Source organism: Antechinus flavipes, chromosome 1 (genome assembly GCF_016432865.1).
Source record: "Antechinus flavipes isolate AdamAnt ecotype Samford, QLD, Australia chromosome 1, AdamAnt_v2, whole genome shotgun sequence".
In the NCBI taxonomy this organism is placed as follows: domain Eukaryota; kingdom Metazoa; phylum Chordata; class Mammalia; order Dasyuromorphia; family Dasyuridae; genus Antechinus; species Antechinus flavipes.
Genome location: NC_067398.1, coordinates 663,847,404 through 663,866,057, shown reverse-complemented (window position 1 = coordinate 663,866,057; position 18,654 = coordinate 663,847,404). Strand labels below are relative to the sequence as shown.

Sequence of the window (18,654 nt, the reverse complement as noted above, 5' to 3'; positions counted from 1 at the left end):
TTTGGAGGGGGGGTTAGACATTGATTTTGCTTGGCTCCACAGTGCAGAATTATGACTAAATGGCATAAACTAGAGAGGCAAATTTCAATATGATTCCAGGAAGAAAATCCTAACAAAGTGTTTAATAGTAAAATGGGCTGCCTGGTGAGATTCCCTTCTCCAGAACCAACAAACAGAAGACAAATTGACATTTGGTGATGTTATAGAGAGGACTGATCCTTCATGTAAGGGTTTATCTAAATCATTTCTCTTGAGATTTTTTGAATCTTTGATAAGGGATGGTTTGGAACTGGCAAAACACGTAAATATTTAAAATTAGAATTCAAGAATAGTGAGGTTTTCCTGTCAACTTATTTTATTTAAAATTCTAATATAGAAGAAAAAAGAATTTAACAATAGACACGCTAAGGCAAGTGGTTATGTCTTATTATACAGCAACATTATTGTATATACATGTAGTTTCTCTGGGTTAAAAGCCTCAGCAGGATTTACAAGCACGAGTAATAATGGAATAAACAGACAAATGGAAACACAATCTATGTTATACACAGAATCTTAAAAATCTCTTAATGTTACAAACAGAATAGGGCAACAAATGGATGATTTAATCCACAATGACCAAAAAGTTTTTATTTATCATCAAATCTATATTTTTGTACAAATTGAAACAAAGATGATTTTCCCACTCCCCCAAATAAATTGTTCCCACCTTTAAAATTTATTAATTCAACAAACATTTGTTAGGCACCGACTATAGGGAAAGCCCTATATCAGGTGCTAGAGAAAATACAAAATTTAGACAAGTTAAAATTCTTATAACCACCGGGAGCTGAGGGTGAGCATGATTAAACTGCAATGGAAGTGGATGGTTTTCACATAATTCAAGATATGTAGGTATGACCTGTTTCTGAGGCAACAATAGTAGCACAACATAACTTTTTCACAACTCCCCCATTAACTAGTTGCATGATCTTGCTTGATTATATGAGGTCAAAGGCCTCTTCCAACCCTGAAATTTTAGGACATGTGGTTACCTGAGATTTTCAGCAAAAAAAAAAAAAAAATACATATATATTCACTCACTCAAGTAACTAATTGAATAAATAAGCTAATATTATCTCATCTACTGCTTGCCCCTAATGTTGTGTAACCACTTCCAGGTGTCATGGGTCAATGACTAATTATTTAAAATTTAAAAAAATATATCACTTCTACATATCAGGATATATGTATTATTCTAGATTTGTGTTTTCATTTATGTAGCCTAGGTTCCCAAATTTTGTTTGCTTGCTGCTCATGATGGAACACAAAAATATAACCACTATTTAGCCCATAGGCTTTGCAAACTAGTCCTCAAAGGGAATGTTGCATGAAGTCCATGGGAATGTTTATATGAAAGCCTTATATAGACATTTATACACTTTCTTCTTGTTTTGATTCATAAGGTAAAATTCGAATAGAAATTTTAAGGATGCAGACTAGTTTAATCTAATAAGTCTTACCACTTGAGTTGTTCAATAATGACAAACTGTCTCAGTAAAGTGATGACCATTGGCCATGGTTATGATAGAGGGATTTTGTTCCACTATGTGGAAGATTAATGCCCTTTAAGATTCCTGCCAACTGAAAATTCTGACTTCTAATTCAGTGGATAGTCTGTTCCCTCAGTTAATGATCTAGTGTTGTTGATGACATCATCAGTAATTGAGACTGGCCTTGCTAATATAGCCTTTAATTCATTTCGAAGACCATTAAGAGTTGGCTTTGCCTTCCCCCCTCCATGATCACTATGAGCCTAGAGTTCAAAGGAGAGAAAGAATACAAGAGGGCCTTTTCTTACCGTGATACCAAATTTGCAAGGGTAGCTAATAAATTCTAACCAGTTGTCCAGGAAGAGGATTGGGATGCTGCTCGGTTCTTATTCATGTCTGTCTAAAGCATCTTATCTGTCTCATTTGGCACCCTGGGGAATGGAGCCTTTCTAGCCAGCTTTTGCTCAGAGAAGCTGTGCTATAAGGAGAAAGAGTAATTTATTTGGAATTGATGTCCGGAGTTTGCTTCCTACTATAGAACATTTTGGTAAAGCTCCCTCTATAGAATTTAGTCTTCATCTGTAAAATAAGGAGAAAGAGTCACTAGCTTCCTGGGTTGTTGTGAAGCTCAAATGAGATAATTGTAAAGCTCTTAATACCATGCCTGGTATACATTCAGCACATTCAGCTCCTCCCACCCCCCATCCTATGGGAAGGTGAAACTAAAGAGGGCATGCCATGTACATGTCCTCACATAATCTGACTTAAGTAAGGCTAAGGTGGACCATTTAATGCTCAAAGTACAAAGCTGTACTTTTAAATTGTGCTACAGATGAATGCCCTAGAAGCATGTAAAATCATACAATAAATTAAAATGCATTCGATCACAATGCCATACAAGATGATGTAAACAGTGGGATGCAGAGGTTAGTTCACCTGGGCCAGGTGCAAACAGAGTCTATATTATGAAGGGGCAGAGTGAAGCCACAGTGAGTCCTTGCAGTCTATAAGGTAACAATCTGCTTTACTGCTATTTGTCTTGGGGAGACTTCTCCTTCATGCAACCTTGTAAGAAAGACTGAGAGCTGCAGGAGCTATTTATTCCAGGTATTGACAAAGAGGGACTTATGTGCCAAGAAGAGATTTGAAGGCTCCCAGATCTGTTTGCCAGAGGCCAAAATTCCCTGGGAGCTTTTTCATCTCCTTCAAAAGAATTGTGTTTATATGAAGGAAGTCTATCACTTAAGAGGCAGAGAACACACAGGAAAATTAGGGCTTTGCAGGATCTCAGAGATCATTTCGTTTTCTCCAGACCTTCCTTTTCTCACTGCCATCTTGTCCATTCCTGCCCCACTCCCTCATCTAAGAAAAAAAACACACACACACACACATATGCACAACCAAAAACTGAAGCCCTAGCAATTTAAGTGATTTAGTCAAGATCACAGAGCTAGTTAGCTAAAGGCAGAGATGAGAAAAGAACCCAAGTTTCCTTGGGCCCATTATTCTTTCAGTTACACTGCATTGGGGCTTTTTTGATTCTACCCAATTGAAGACAATCTTAGGACCTTTCAAAAGCTGCACAGAGATGGCCACAATTTCCATGAGAAGGGCAAGTGGTTGGTGGTATGACTAGTTAAGTCATTTCCCATATCTGTCCTTTAGTTTTCTCTTCTGTAAGATTAGGTTTCACTTCAATCTCAACATTCTAATTAATCCCAAAGCTCTAGCTAGCTCACTCTTCTCAGGCCTTTAAAACAAAGAAAAAAGTTTTTTATAATTCATAGCATGTAGACCTAATTTGTTTCTGAGGCAGCAGTGAACTAATCAAACAAGAATTTACATCTCTGATTAAGGGTGGGTAGGCGGGCAATCACCTGTTAGCTTAAGCAAACAGTCATTATTATAGGTGTCGCTGCTGACTACACAAATTGGACATGGGCTCCTCTGATGGGAAAATTAAAAATATTTTCCTTTAAAGGGCAATAATGCTATCTGTGATAGGACATCTTATTTCAAAAATTAGGCTTACCAATATGTGTATAAACAAGAAAAATGAATAAATTCCTTCCTGAAAGAGATCATCTCAAATAAGAAATATAGTTTAGAAGATTTAAATCAAACCTATCCTGAGAGCCTTACCAACCTTGTACATTGGGACTGGTTGGCTCAGTAGGTACTGATGATTTTGAAGAAAACAAGCGAATAACTCTTCTTATATTAGTACTTGTCAAGAGACCTGAAAGGGTCTTTCCTTTGAACCCCACAGCCTACCCAAAAAGGAAGGAATTAAGTGGGTTTACAATCTAGGTCAGGAAACCAACAACAATGGCTACCCTTGGAAAGCATCTGGGGGAAGTGCTTTATGTGAAACTCTTTGTCTTTCTATATCAGCTCAGTGGCATTCCAATCACCTACTAGAATATATTCTGCTTCGCCTATTTTAGGCCCATTTAATTTGTGGTCTAAGTCATTTCAGTCATCATTCATTTAGAGTTTACTTACCATAAGACAGGTATTGTACTAGTTGCCTGCAAAATGGAAACTGAGACCTTTGGATAGTTGTCATTTTCAGTGCATACCACCCACATGCTACTGTGGCTGCCTTGGCCCTGTTAATCACTATAACTAAAACCATTAATCCTGGGGTCCTTTAAAAGGGAATGTTTTGCTATTCAAACAGATTTTCAAAGGTGAGAACAGATAGTGCTTATTCAATGTGCCTTTCATTTCAAGCTGGGCAGAGGGGTAGATTTAAATCAAAATGGGGAGCCTCACAATACCTCCCCCAATAAGTTCCTGTTATTAGGGGAAATGTAAACACAAGCCTCTACCTCTGTAGATATATAAGTACACAACACATACATACATACATATATATATATTTATGTATAATAATATACACAACAGAACAGTGTAGTAGATCAAGGTGCCTTACATTTGGAAGCTGGCATTCTTGGACTTCTAAGTGAGTCTGAACAAAAGTTCAGTGTAGTACAGGACTGAAAGTCTGTTGAATAATGGGATATTCAAAAGATACATTGAAAAAGCCATTTTCTGTACAAATGTGCATTTTTTCGAAAGTGATTTATTTTCTCCAGGTTATCTCCCTCAAATCTGGATGCTGGGATTAAGCTAAATTTAAACTTTCAAACTTTATTCGGTAAAGTTGTCCAAGGGATGCATTAAAGAGTTAATGGGGAAGGAGGATACTGTCCCTCCTTCACAACACATGGCTACTCACTCAGGCAATGAAAGGTTAAAAAGTAACCAACCTTACTTTTCACCTTCACTAGAGAAGAACTTGTTTAATCTGGGTACACTTGGTGATTTGCTACAAAACAGCTTTGAGACATGGGACTTCCCTAAGAGAAGGCTTTTGAGGTTTGCCAGCTCTCCATACCCACTCCCAGGCACAGAGTCATGATTAAATCCCACAATACATGCTACTTGGAGCCTTGTAGTAGACTCTTCTCCACTCCCGGCCTTTCTCCAACCAGAAGCACTTCATTTTAGGTAGAACTTAAATATTTAGAGCAGTGATTGGCAATCTGGTCAGAATCCATTTCCAAGTGCTGCTTTGGGAAAATCAACATCAAGATTGGGTTGGAGAATTTCACATAATGAATGTTTGGTAAACGAGGAAAGACGGATTCCCCTGCCAATATCCCCTAACAGTGTCCTGGATTCTGCACCATACAGAGGAAAACCAGAAACATCAAATACAGTTAAAAATCCAGAAGTTGTGTGTAAGGGCACACACCTCTCATCTTTAAAAGCAGCTTAAAATGTCCTTTTTGAGTCTCTAAAATGTAGGCTGTGTTCAATCTTGATTAAGGCTTTTGGCTGTACAGGAAATTCCTCCTTTTCCCCTTCTGGAAAAAGTCCCCCACGATAGATTTTCCTCTGCCCAGGGGCCAAGTTGCATGTATCACTTTAGCAGAGTTTTCCTTCACAGAAGACTAGCAAGGCTGGTAGTAGGTCCATTCTGCGCCTGAAACTGTACAGGGGGTGGCCCATCTGTCCACTGGAAAACATGCATGGAAATGAAAGAAAATGGAATTTACAACCTGGAAAATGAAGAACATGATGTTCTTTGGCAAGAAGTAAATCACTTTTCACATCCAACCTGGGTGATAAGAATGGGGAAGGGACTCAGAAACCATGGCACATGATGATTATCTGAGACAAGATGTTTAGCCTACAAAAGAGAAGACTTAGGAGGATATGATCCCTGTAGTGGGAAAAGTACATTGATGAGACAGAAGGCTAGAATTGATGGGGAATCACAAGGAGATAGATGTAAATTTAGTATAAAGTATTTTCTAATAACCAAGGCTATCCAAGAATAGAATGGGCCTCTTTTTGAGGTAAAGATGTTTACAGTACAGTGCCTAGCTCATATACACTATAAATGCTTATTCTCTTCTTTTTATCCTTTCAAGAAATTACAGAGAATTCCAAATTGGGAAACTGGTTGGACTAGATGACCTTGTAGATCCCTTTGCAGCGCTGAAATTCTATGATTGCAAATATAAAGATGTTACCACTGAGCTGTCAGACACAGGCAGGTGTTAAAAGTTGGTTTTCTTTAGACAGGGATAGCTAGTGCCTAATATGTTATCAAGGGCTGATATTTCCCTGGGAAGGGAGAACGATGCTAAATAGTCTATAACCATGAGAATGTCAGCTAAAAAATATGACAACTGGCCATAAAACATTTTTCTCCACCAAAGAACCATCATTGATATAGCAGCAAATACTATGAAGAGCACCCTCCCTCTCCCCCCCCCCCCCCCCCCCAAGTTCCTCACCGTGATCAGGTTGTGTTCTGGAAGGCTACAAGCTTCAATGTGATCTTGGAGAAGCTGCTGGGAGAAGTTCTGATGCATCTGGGCAGCTTCATGAGCATCCATTGCATTCCCACAAGCTTTATTCAGGTCTGGGAAAAATAACACTTATAGAATTCAGATAATTAAGTAAGGTACTGTCAGTCGAGTTCTAGCTGGTGTGATGTCTTCCTAAAAGCTTTCCTTGGAGATTGGGTGATAGGATTCTTCTCCTTTCTGTTCTCCCACAGTCTTTATTCATATTCCCCATATTTACTTAAATTTTTATCTGTTTCACATGTACATTTTCTGTCTTCCCAATGAGCAATAATAACGGATACTTTTATAAAGCTTCATAGTTGCAAGAGCATTTTTGTATGTTGTATCTTGGGGAGGCAGTGTGGTAACATGGAAAACCAGCTAGATTGTAAGTCAGAAAATTAGGTTCAAATGTCACCTCTGACACCTATGTGATATTGGGCAAACCACATACATTCTTGGACCTCATGTATAAAACAGAAGGTTAGTAGAGGGGAGAGAAAGGAAGAGAGGAAGGGATGCTGGACTACATGTCCGCTAAAGTTCTTTCCAGCTCTAAATCTATCATCACATGATCCTCATAAAAATTCTAAGACGTAATAATAGCTTCCACTATTAAAAGTTTTTCTAGTATACAAAGGACTTTTCTTACAACAATCCCAAGAAGGACATAGTGAAAATTTTATTATTTCCAATTTATAGATGAGAATATGGAAATCTATAGCGGTTGTATCTTTCCCAAAGTCACACTAGTTGTAAATGGCAGAGCAGGGATTTGAAGTCAAACTTCTCTTTCTAAAAGGAATGATCTTTTTCTTGTACCACAGGTAACCTAATTAGAATATAAAGCTCTCTGAGGACAACAATCATATTTTGGGTATATGTTTTTGCAAGAAGCAGGATGGTATAGTGGAAAACATTTTAAATCAGAGACTTGAGTTCAAGTCTTGGTTACATCACTGATCTCACCTCCTTGAGCCTCAGTTTCATTATCTATAATATCTATAATAATAATAGTTTCTATCCTGCCTCTGCTAAAGGTTCTTATGATCATCAAATGAAATATGTATAAAATGTTCTTAATTGTGAGTAAGATAAATGAATTACTATTGATAATACTATTGATAGTATTGATAAATGAATAACTACTATTGATACATAGTCTCATTCTTTAACAATCTCCTCAAAAGCACTAAATATGGTAGATCCAACTATGGCTCTTTTTTTTTTTTTTAATAGGCACATATTAAAATTAACACATAATATATAACACAAAAGTGTTAATAGGCACATATTAAAATAAACATATATAACACAAAGGTTGCTAATAGGCATATTAATAAGGGCATTTTGGGTGGCACAGTGGCTAAAAGGCTAGTCCTGGCATCAGGAAAACTTCTCTCTGGTTGTTGCTCAGTTGTGACAGCCTTGTCCAGCCCTTCCAACTATGGCTCTTAAGATAATGTGGCTTTACCTATAAATACAGTCATGTGGACCAGGGCCAATATTTTAGTTTAAATTTTCATATATGTGATTCACGGAGCAGTATGGAGGGAGGAAGTTCAATTAATGATCTTTTTATAAAAAACAAAAATGTCTTATTGAAACACTGGCTAGAATTGTTAACCTTTATCATACTGCCTGCTATCTTGGAGAAGGGGGAGGTAAGAGAAAAATGTGTAACACAAAATCTTACAAAAATGAATGTTGGGGGACAGCTAGATGGTACAGTGGATAGAGCACCAGCCCTGAAGTCAGGAGGATTTACTTGAGTTCAAATCTGTCCTCGGACACTAAATACTTCCCAGCTATGTGATCCTAGGCAAGTCACTTAACCCCAACTGTCCCAGGGGGAAAATAAAAGAATGTTGGAAACTATCTTTATGTGTATTTGGAAAAATATTATTGAGGGAAAGAAATTGATAAATGCTACCAAAAAAAGTTAGTATCATATTAGCCTATAATATTTATTTTTTATTAGATAAAAATCTCTAGGTAGATTTCCTAAAACTTCACCAAAATAACCTCTCTGAAATAAAGGTGCATGGCAGAGAAGGTATCTAGATGATCCCAGGGAGTATCAATCAAAGCACACATACATTTTTGGCTAATATTTTTAAATAGGTTAAGAGTTTTATTTGCTTCTCTTCAGAAAAATTCTTTGTTTATTTAATAACCTATTTTGTGGTAAAAGGAAAACTTAAGTATTTTCACACTACCCTATCTTTAAAGTCATTTATTCTTTCCCTTAATAAGCTTCCTCTCCTCTAGTTGAAAGCTCTGAGAACCAGGAATCCAGTCCAATGTTAAATAACATAGACAACATTATTCATATTGTAGTGGAAAGAAACTTGGACTGTGAATCAGAAAACAAATCTTCAGTTTCAGTTATGTCTATAACTTGCTCTATGATATTGGACAGGTTCCTTCCTTTCTTAGTTTTCTTATTTATAAATTAAAGGAGTTAAACTAGCTCTGGCATAAAAATATATTTAATCTTATTTTTTTATTGCTATCTTTCCCTCCCCCCCCATATATTAATTTCCAAATATATGCCTTTTGTTCTCTTTCCCCAGTAAGTCACTCTTTTTTTTTTTGGCTAAGGCAATTGGAGTTAAGTGACTTGCCTAGGGTCATACAGCTAGGATTTGAACTCAGTTCCTCCTGACTTCAGGGCTGGTGCTCTACCCACTGCGCCATCTAGCTGCTCCAGCCACTCCTTATAAAAAAAAATTTAAAAAGAGAAAAAAGAAAAAAGACAAAAAAACTCTAAAAAGCAGTTCATCAAAACTAACCATTTAAAATACTGAGTGTATCTGACAGGATATACAATATTTCACACCCCTCGTGTTCCTACCTCTGTAATGAAGGTAGGGAGGTACATTTTCTTAACAATGCTCTGGGGCCAAATTTCTTTGACTCACATTTTAGCTAGTGATATTTCTACAAAAATTCTGCTAGGTAATGTGATTCCCACATTTCAAATAAATGCACTGAAGGTCATGAAAGTTAAGTGATTTGCTCAGAAGTCCATAGCTCTAAGTGTCAAAATGGGGATATGAAACCAGGTCTTCTCTAATTATTGTTCTATATTGTCTGACAACTTTATTTTATTAGGTCTGATTATCTGGTTTATCTCCCCATTTAAATGTTCCATAGGCAGCTCAAGTTTACTATGTACAAAACAGAACTTATCTTCTCTTCTAAACTCACCTCTCCTCCAAATTTCCCTATTCTAATAGGGAATATAAATATTCCCTATTTAGGAGCACCACCATTTCTGTTGTGCTAGTTCAGAACTTTGAAGTCTTTAATATGTAATTCATGGCCCATTTTTGTTAATTTTATTTTCAGTTTGTGTTCTTGCTCTTCACTTTCATAGTTAGTACCCTAATTCAGGAATTCCTTACTTATTGTCTGAACAACTGAAACTACTTCAGTTGTTTTTCCTGTCTCCAGCATTAACCTTCCCCAATCCGTCTTCTGCACCAGTTGCCAAGTCAATGCTCCTAAGACATTAATCAGACCATGTCATTTTCCTACTTAAAAGATCTTTAGTGGTTCTATATTACTTCTAGAATAAAATACATCCTTGATATTTTTAGAGCCTTCCCCCTTAAACTCTACTGTGTAGCTCCAGCCTTTTTTGTTAGCCTTATTCCTACTAATCTTCTTAAAGCACTCAACATTCCAACTAAACTTTCTGCTGTTCCATGAATTTAGCAATTCAATCCCTGCGTCTATTATTTAGTACAACTTGTTCCTCAAACCTGGAATGTACTTGAATGACTCCTTTCCTCTACCTCTAAGAATCAAAAATTAACTGAGGAGCCACTTCTGATGGAAAACCTTTCCTGAGCTCCTGGCTAAGTATCCTCTTGTTACTCAGATGAATTTTAAATTTCCTTATCAGTATACATGTTGTATACCCTCAGCAGAAGGTTAGCTTTTTGAAGAAAGGGATGGTTTTTCCCTTTGCAAATACAATGCTTTGCACACAGTAGATAAATTTTTCCTGGACGGAACTGAATTTTCTTGAACCTTGGCTTCCTCAACTCTTTAAAAAGGGGACTCTCCACTGAAGGGTAACTAGATGCCTTGTCATGAACTTGGAGTGAATTTTTAGTTCTGGAAGGTTCGGTGACAGTAACTCACCTTTCCCAGATTTGGTATCTTAACAGAATAGACACTCAATTACTTTTCAAGTTAGGTGCTATTATTCTGGTTAAGTTCAGTGATGTTCATCACAGACTGGCTAAAAGAATAAAAGAATTCTCTGGTTGGAGAACTTTTCAAAGCCATCTATTAAGTTATAAGACAATTACAGTCTGCATAAGAGAAGTAAATATAAATGAATTACAGATCCTTTGAGCAATAAAGTAAAATAGGAATATTTTTACTTCCCAGGGTAGTAATGAGAAAAAACATTTTTGTACATAGGGAAAAGTAGCCTAAGACTAGGAGTCAGAAAATGTTCAGATCCTAGTTCTACCAAATAGATATATATACTCATGGCAAATCAATTCACCTCTCAAAGCTTTAGTTTCCTCATCTGTAAAATGGAAGGTCATATCAGAGTAGTTAATACAATAAAAAAGGAAAATGTATGTTGAAGGGAATGTGAGAAAACTTGGACACTAAATGCACTGTTGGTGAAGTTGTGAATTGATCCAACTAGTCTGGAGAAGAAGTTGAAACTGGGTTTAAAGAATTATAAAACTGCAAGCCCACTGATCCAGCAATACCATAACTAGATTTATATCCCAAAGACATTGGAAGAAAGGGAAAAGGACCTAATTGTACAAAAATATTTACAGCAATTCTTTTTGTGGTGTTAAGAATGGGAAATCAAAGGGATCTCCATAAGCTAGGGAATGGCTAAACAAGCTGTGGGATATGACTGGAATGGAATATTATTATGCTATAAGAAATGACAAACAAGATGATTTCAGAAAAGCCTGTAAAGACTAACATGAACTGATGTGTGGTGAAATGAACAATACCAAGAGAATGTTTGTACAGAGTAATAGCAATACTGTTTGATGAAGAACTGTGAATGACTTAGCTTTCTCAGCAATAAAATGATCTATAACAATCCCAAAGGACTAAAGATGAAGCATACTATCCATCTCCAGAGAAAGAACTACTATTGACTGAATACAAATTAACATATGCTATTTTTTACTTTCTTTTATTCAAATCTTATTGTACAAAATGACTAATATGGGAATGTTTTGCATAATTGCACATGTATAGTCTACATCTGCCTGCTTATCTGGTTAGGAAGGGAGGGATAGAATCAGGAAGTCAAAACTAAAAAATTTGAAGGAAAAAAAAAAGAAAGCCAAGACCTAAAAAAGTCCAGCAAGTTGCTCAAGATCATACAACTAATAAGTAGTAATATGGGATTTAAACCTGGGTCCTTTGACTCCAAATATAGCATTCTTTCCTCTAAAACAACAGCAGCAATAAACACAAGCAAACAAAGGAAGATCAGACTAGATAATGTCTTAGATTTCTTTTAATTCTAACAACATATAAATCAATAAAAAGTACTATAGAAGTGTGAATATTGTTATTATTTTTATTCCCCATTTCCAAAAGGAGATAAGAACTCTTTAGATATAATTGCAGAACTCAAGCGGATGACAAAAGGGCATCTATTTAAGGAACATTTTCCAAGTTAGTGCTTAACTATAATCAAAAGTCTGCAGGGAGCTGCCCATCAGACTTACCTCTTAGTAGAGCTGAAGACCACAGCTGCACCGACATGTCTGGAATCTTGCTAGCCAGCTGCATAGCTGGTACCACCATATTATTACTCTCCTGATCAATAAACACGTGAGAAACCTCAGTTAGCACTATGAAGTGATAAATCATCCATGGGCACTAAAGGCAAAGGATCATACTTGCTAAACATTAGGTAGGCAATATACATGCCACAGAGTGAGACTGTAGGCAATGATAACCCCCTAGCCATGGGACATAGAGATCTGTAAACGAACCCATTTGGAAGACAAAAACTTTCACCTACAGCCACAATGCCAAATTGGAGAGAGGTGTAGGGGGGTAGCGCACTGATGCTGTCAGGACACCTGGGATCTACTATATTCTAGCTGTGTGTCTATTTATACTTTAGGTATAAAGTAACTACCAGTTTTTGCCTTGCCTACCTAATAAGGTTGTTGTAAAATTCAAATGAAATAATGAATGTAAAATTACTTTGTAATTGCAAAATAACATACTGGTGTGAGAGATTATTATAACTTAGATATGAGAGACATATGGCACAGTAGATACAAGGGGAAAGGGAAGGAAACAAGAATCTACAGAGCACCTACTACAAAATACTGTGCTAAGGGCCTTATAATATTATCTCATTTGAATGTGGGTGGAAAGTTGACCTTCAAATCAAGAACATCTGGATTTAAGTCTGTCCTCTGAAAACTACTGCCTGTACCTGTAGACAAATCACTTAACTTCTTGGTGTTCTAGGCAAATTTCTATGGTTATAAGTTGCTAATAAGTACTGGTATGAGGAATTTCCTGGAAATTTTCTATACCAATAAAATTACAAATCATCACTATTCCTATTGTATATAATTCTTCAAACAAGATGAAATCTGCCGCTCTAAATAAAGCTCACTTTTTTCTTTTTTCAAAATAAGTTAAATAGATTATTCTGCTAAATCTTAGTTTTCAGGATACTGAATACATACTAATGGTTAATGGAGGCATACTTGTCTACTATCATTAACTAGTTCTGCTAAAGCATGATGTCAGGGAAAATAATGTCATAAGAAGAGGATAAATGATTCAAATGTAACAGTGAGCAGAATGATGCTCAGGAAAATGAACATCATTGGGATTCATGTACTTACAACATATCTCTCCCTATTTAAGATGAAAACACGATTAAAATTTATAAAGACTAAGAGCTATTCTACAGTAAATAAATGGTCAAAGGAAATCTAGGCTATTAGTTATTAGTGTGTGGAATAGAGAGATAAGGTGAAGAACTTACAGATTAAGCACATATTGATCAGAGACTGTTAGCTCTGGCCCTATCGTGCTGTGAAATTTGGCTCATGGACCAGGATGAGGTCCGCTTCTTGAGATTCTAATAAATAATTCTGCTTTCTGAGTGATCTCTGTAGTAGTCAATTTGGGTAGGTCTTTTTGTCCCAAACATTAGTAACATGAAAATTGTCCTAAATCAATAATAATTAGAGAAATATCAGTTTCTGATTTAAACTTATCAGATAGACAAAAAGAAGAAAATGAAAAATATTGGAGGACTGATCTGTGGGAAAACAGATACACTAGGGAATTACTGGTGGAGCTGTGAATTAGTTCATTTTGGAAAGCAATTTAGAACTATGCTCAGAAAGTTGCATAATTATCAAGTTTGTGCACACCTTCTGATAACTATGTAGTTATTATATGTATAAAAATATTCAGTCATGTCTGACTCTTTATGACCCAATTTGGGATTTTTTTTGGCAAATATAATGGAGTGGTTTGTCCTTTCATTATTTTAGCTCATTCTACAGATGAGGTACTGAGGCAAACAGGGTTGAGTGACTTGCTCATGGTCACACACACCTGAACTCTTGACACTATCCATTGTGCCACCTAGCTGCTATTGCAGCTGTTTTTTTTTCCCCCCAAAATAAAGGATGTCTTTCTATTAGACAGATTGTAGCATATAAATATAATGAAATATTACTGTGCTATATGAAGAAATACAGTTTCAGAGAAAAATGGAAAGACATTTATGAAATGATGTAGCGCGAAGGGGGCAGAACTAGTGGAACAATTTATACAATAATAACAATACTATTTTAAAGGACTTTAGAATTCAGATTAATACAATCTTAAATCACAAAGCCAAAAGAATGAAGATAACATTTGCCACTGACTTTCTGGCAGAACTAATGAACTTAAAAGATGTAATGAACAGAAAGATGTTCTTGTGGACATGGCTAATATGGGAATTTGTTTTGTGAGACTATATAGATTATATATTGAGGGATGTTTTGGGATTTTTTTTTTTTGAACTGCTCAATAGGGGGTAATAGAAGACAGATTAATTATATGAAAATGTTAAAAATAAAAAAAATTTTAAAAAATATAACATGGTTCTTGAAAAGGAAAGACTAGGTTAATTTTAACCTATAAGTAAAGTTGGATCTTCAAATGAAAGAAAAATCATTCAAAGACCCAAATGTACACAGAAATAGACACATCTCATACCCTGCCAAGTCCAGCAAAGAAAGATCTCGGCCAATTTGGTAATGGCTGTTCAGCAGCTTTAGAGCCAAGGGATTATTTTATGTTTCCTTATAATTGTATGAAGTCCAGCAACTGAAAAGTTTGTGGGGGGAAGAAGGGAGGAAGTGTGGCACAGGATGCAAGGGTTAGCATAAGGTGCTAATTAGGGTAAGTGAAGGAGGAATGAGCAATTGGGAAAGAAGGGTGGAGCCAACCAAAAGTAAAACAAAAGGTCAAGTTGTATTGGTAACAGAGGTTCTTCAGAATGCCAGTGGGTTGAGACAAAGCAGAAAATTGCTTGCAGGAGACCTAGGCCAAGAGGTCGCCAAGAGTCAAAATACAAAGGTCATAAAAGAGATGATTCTGACTTGTCTCTTCAGAGTTTTTACCTTGGTGGCAACTGAGTTGTATTCTCCTTCCTCAACCCAATGTGCTGGTTTGGTCATATGTCAGATAGGCCATGCTCACTCTGGATTCTACTGTGCTAGTAAGATACTATTCCTCACTTCAGAAATGTTCAAGATCATGACTTGGTGGGACAGAATTGGTGGATGTCCTTTACTAATTCTAGGATCCTATGTTCTTTCCTTGGCTCTGTACTCATACCTATCTATTAGATACTGGTCAGGGTCCTATTGCAACCATGAGCCCAATTAATCCTGAACTATGTCTGAGCAATGAGGTTAATTGTAGCTGGTAGAGCACTGGTTTTACTACTTAACTAGTGATTAGGGACCTAATATTCTGGTTTCTAAGAAGTAGAAGTTATGGAATAATAGATGTACACTCAAGGTCTGATATTGTCAGACTCTATACACAATTTTGGCCACTGGGCTCAAGTTAGCCTGGGTAGCCTTGGTAGTTACTGACTGAAGGAACAGAAGGGAAAAAATCTGAGAATGGAAATCAGTTTATATATAGGACATCCTGCTACCTCTTGTTGCAATATTAGCTACTCCTAAACCCCAAACATTTGCCTTTCTCTTTCATATATTTGCATAAACTAATCCTCCCATCTAGAAAGCACTGCCTGTTCTTCCTTGCTCCTCCAAATCCTTTCTTCAGATAACAGTCTAATCCTCCATGAAGCCTTTTCTGTTTCCCTAGTGTTCTTTTTTCCCTACCTGAATGTTGTTTTTACTATACTGATGTATTTTTTCCTTCTTTCTGGGAAAATATAAGTTCACCGAGCAGGAACTGTTTCACCTTTGTCTCTGTATTCCCTAGCACAATGCCTTGCATGCAGACATAATAAATGTTTGTTGAAATGAATCATACAGCTTTTGGTTGAAGCTCTTTTAATAATGGGGGAATCACTATCTCATGAAGCAGGACTTTTTTGCTTTTGGATAGCTCTAATTAATAGGAAGTGTTTCCTTATATTGAGCTAATATTTACTACTCTCACTTATCTACTGATCCTAAATTTCCCTTCTGGACCAAGAACAGCAAATTTACATTACAATTCATCAGATGTTAGAAGAGAGAGGCCCCTTCAAATGACATCATTTTCAGACCCTCACTAGACTTGATGTCAATTAATGAATATCGTTCTGGTTATACAAATATAAGTAATTATTAATAATAACTAACATTTATATAGTGCTTACTATGTGCCAGGCACTGTGTTAAGCACTTTACAATTATTATCTCATTTGATCCTGATAATAACCCTGGGAAATAGGTGATATCATTATCTTTCATTTTACTATGATTTTATCCATGACTATTCATTTCTTACCCCCTCCCCGAAATCATATATCCAGTCAATTGTCAAATCTTACTGATGACATTTTCATTAACCACTCATTTGGACTATTGTAATAGTCTCTGAATTAGTTTTTCTGCCTTATTGTCTCTCTCTTCTCTAATGCATACCCCACTCAAAAACCAAAGTGAGGTCCCTAAAATGCAAATATGCTCAGGTCACCCCTGGACTTAAAAAATCTATAGAATAAAATATAAATTCTTTTATTCATAACTTAAAGTCCTTCAAAATCTGGCTCCAATCTATATTTCCAATCTTAATACACATTATTCACTTTTCTTAGTTCACTCCATGTTCTAGTCCAACTGGCTTACTTACTGTTCCTCAAATATAATATTCCATCTCCTGTCTCTGTGCCCTTCGTATAGGCTGTCTTCGATGTCTGGAATGTACTCCTTCCTCACATCTGCTTCTTAGAATCTTCAGCTTCCTTCAAAGCTCAGCTTGTGCCAACTACTAAATTTTTTTGTCTTGATCCTCCTAGCTGGCCAGTGCTTCCTTCCAAAATTATTTTGTATTTAATAACTTTGTATTTATGTGGTACTCATATGTATACAGGTTATCCTGAGAGAATGCAAGTTTAAGGAAAGAAGGAAGAAAATAAACATTTATTAAGTGCCTACTATTTGCCAGACACTGTGCTAAATGCTTTTACAAATGTTAATTCATTTGATCCTCATAACCACCTTGGGAGGTAGGTGCTATTATAACTCCCATTTTACAGCTGCCTGAGGACTGAGGCAGAAGTTAAATGACTTGCTCAGAGTCTCACAACTAGTCAGTGTCTGAGGCTGGAATGGAAATCAGATCTTGGTTCCTGGCTTATTGCTCCATCAGCTGAACCACCAGCCACTTCTAGCAGATAGTTTTGCTTTTATTATTTGTGTCGTTAAGACCTAGCACAATGCCTGGCATGTAGTAGGCACTTAAATGCTTATTATTTGATTGAAACTTTTGAGACAGATTTCATGGAAGACTATTCTAATCCAACACCTGTGAAGGGGGGTTTAAATTCTGTAATTTCTAACACAAGTGTAGGTGAAGGCTCAAAAAGTACTGTCAAAGACACAGCTATTAATGACTAAATGATAAGGGACTTATTTAAAAACCCACACAATAGGGGAATACAGGAGACATACAGTTAAAAGTGTTCAGAAACAAGAGGCTCCCCTACCCCAAAGCCAAATACTTTGCTCTTAATACCTCAATATCACTATACTTCCCTTTTTCCAAGATAATTAATTTTGTTAGAGCAATAGAATGAACAAGGGAAAAGAATAGGAATGGAAAAGGGAATAAGCATTTATCAAGCATCTACTATGTGCTAAACACCCAGCACTTTACAAATATAATCTCATTTGATAATAGGCTCACCTAACAATATTAGCTTAGGGGAGTTGTTTCTGAGGGTCAGCAATCTTAGTGTATAAGAGACAGGCTGGCATAGCTCTTAAGTCCACTGTCACAATTCAACTGTCTTAACTTCCTTCAATTGGTAATAAGTGGCTTTTATAGAAGCAGAGGTTCTGCCACTAAAATTCTACTCCAATATCTTACCATAATGTATAAGTGTCCAGAATTCTTAAAGGCTTTGTCCGTAGAGTAAGAATCTGACAGATCCTTCTCAAATGGAAAAAGCTTTGATACAAACCTCATGAAAAGACTATATATGGCTATTGTCCAAAGATGAGGCTAAATATCAAAAGATTCATTACTGAAGAGTTAGCCACTAGTGATTTAAATTTTTTATTTTAACTCATGATAGCCATCTATTAGTGGAAGTAAAGGGTGCTGTACTAAATAAATCAGACATAAAGCAGAGATCATTAAATTAACCTTTTAGAAGTATGGGGCAAAACTGGCTAGCAATGCTTATTTTTCTGACATATTCAAGGTGTAACTGAATTGAGTCTTTTGAGCTGGGTGGAGGTGACTATGTGATGAGACTTTTGAGGGTTAGGTGGTAGGCTATTGTATATTGACTCTTGAAACTGCTATGTAGCAATGGCCAACAACTCTTATAATAAAAGGGTGGGTTGAGATAGTGATGGTGGTTTGGTCAGGTGCCAGGAAAATTAGCTCATATGCACCCACTAATTTTTGTAAATTAACAGATAATATTAATCAGTAATAGATTAAATAGATTTTTAGTAGAGTTCCTAGCACAAAGTAGGCATTTAATACATCTTTCTTCAATTTGATGACTATCTAAT

General features: G+C 36.3%; 1 protein-coding gene across 1 annotated transcript in view; it reads right to left on the bottom strand.

The window, feature by feature from the left end:
• Window positions 1-332: 332 nt before the first annotated feature.
• MAU2 (MAU2 sister chromatid cohesion factor) overlaps window positions 333-18,654 on the bottom strand; it is a 67,502-nt gene continuing 49,180 nt past the window's right edge. Inside the window, exons 17-19 of the mRNA XM_051971998.1 lie at window positions 12,136-12,226; window positions 6,347-6,474; window positions 333-5,559 (exon numbers count right to left, since the gene is read on the bottom strand). Coding sequence (XP_051827958.1) covers window positions 5,485-5,559; window positions 6,347-6,474; window positions 12,136-12,226 — 294 coding nt within the window. The 3' untranslated portion in view covers window positions 333-5,484. The remainder of the gene's footprint in view (window positions 5,560-6,346; window positions 6,475-12,135; window positions 12,227-18,654) is intronic.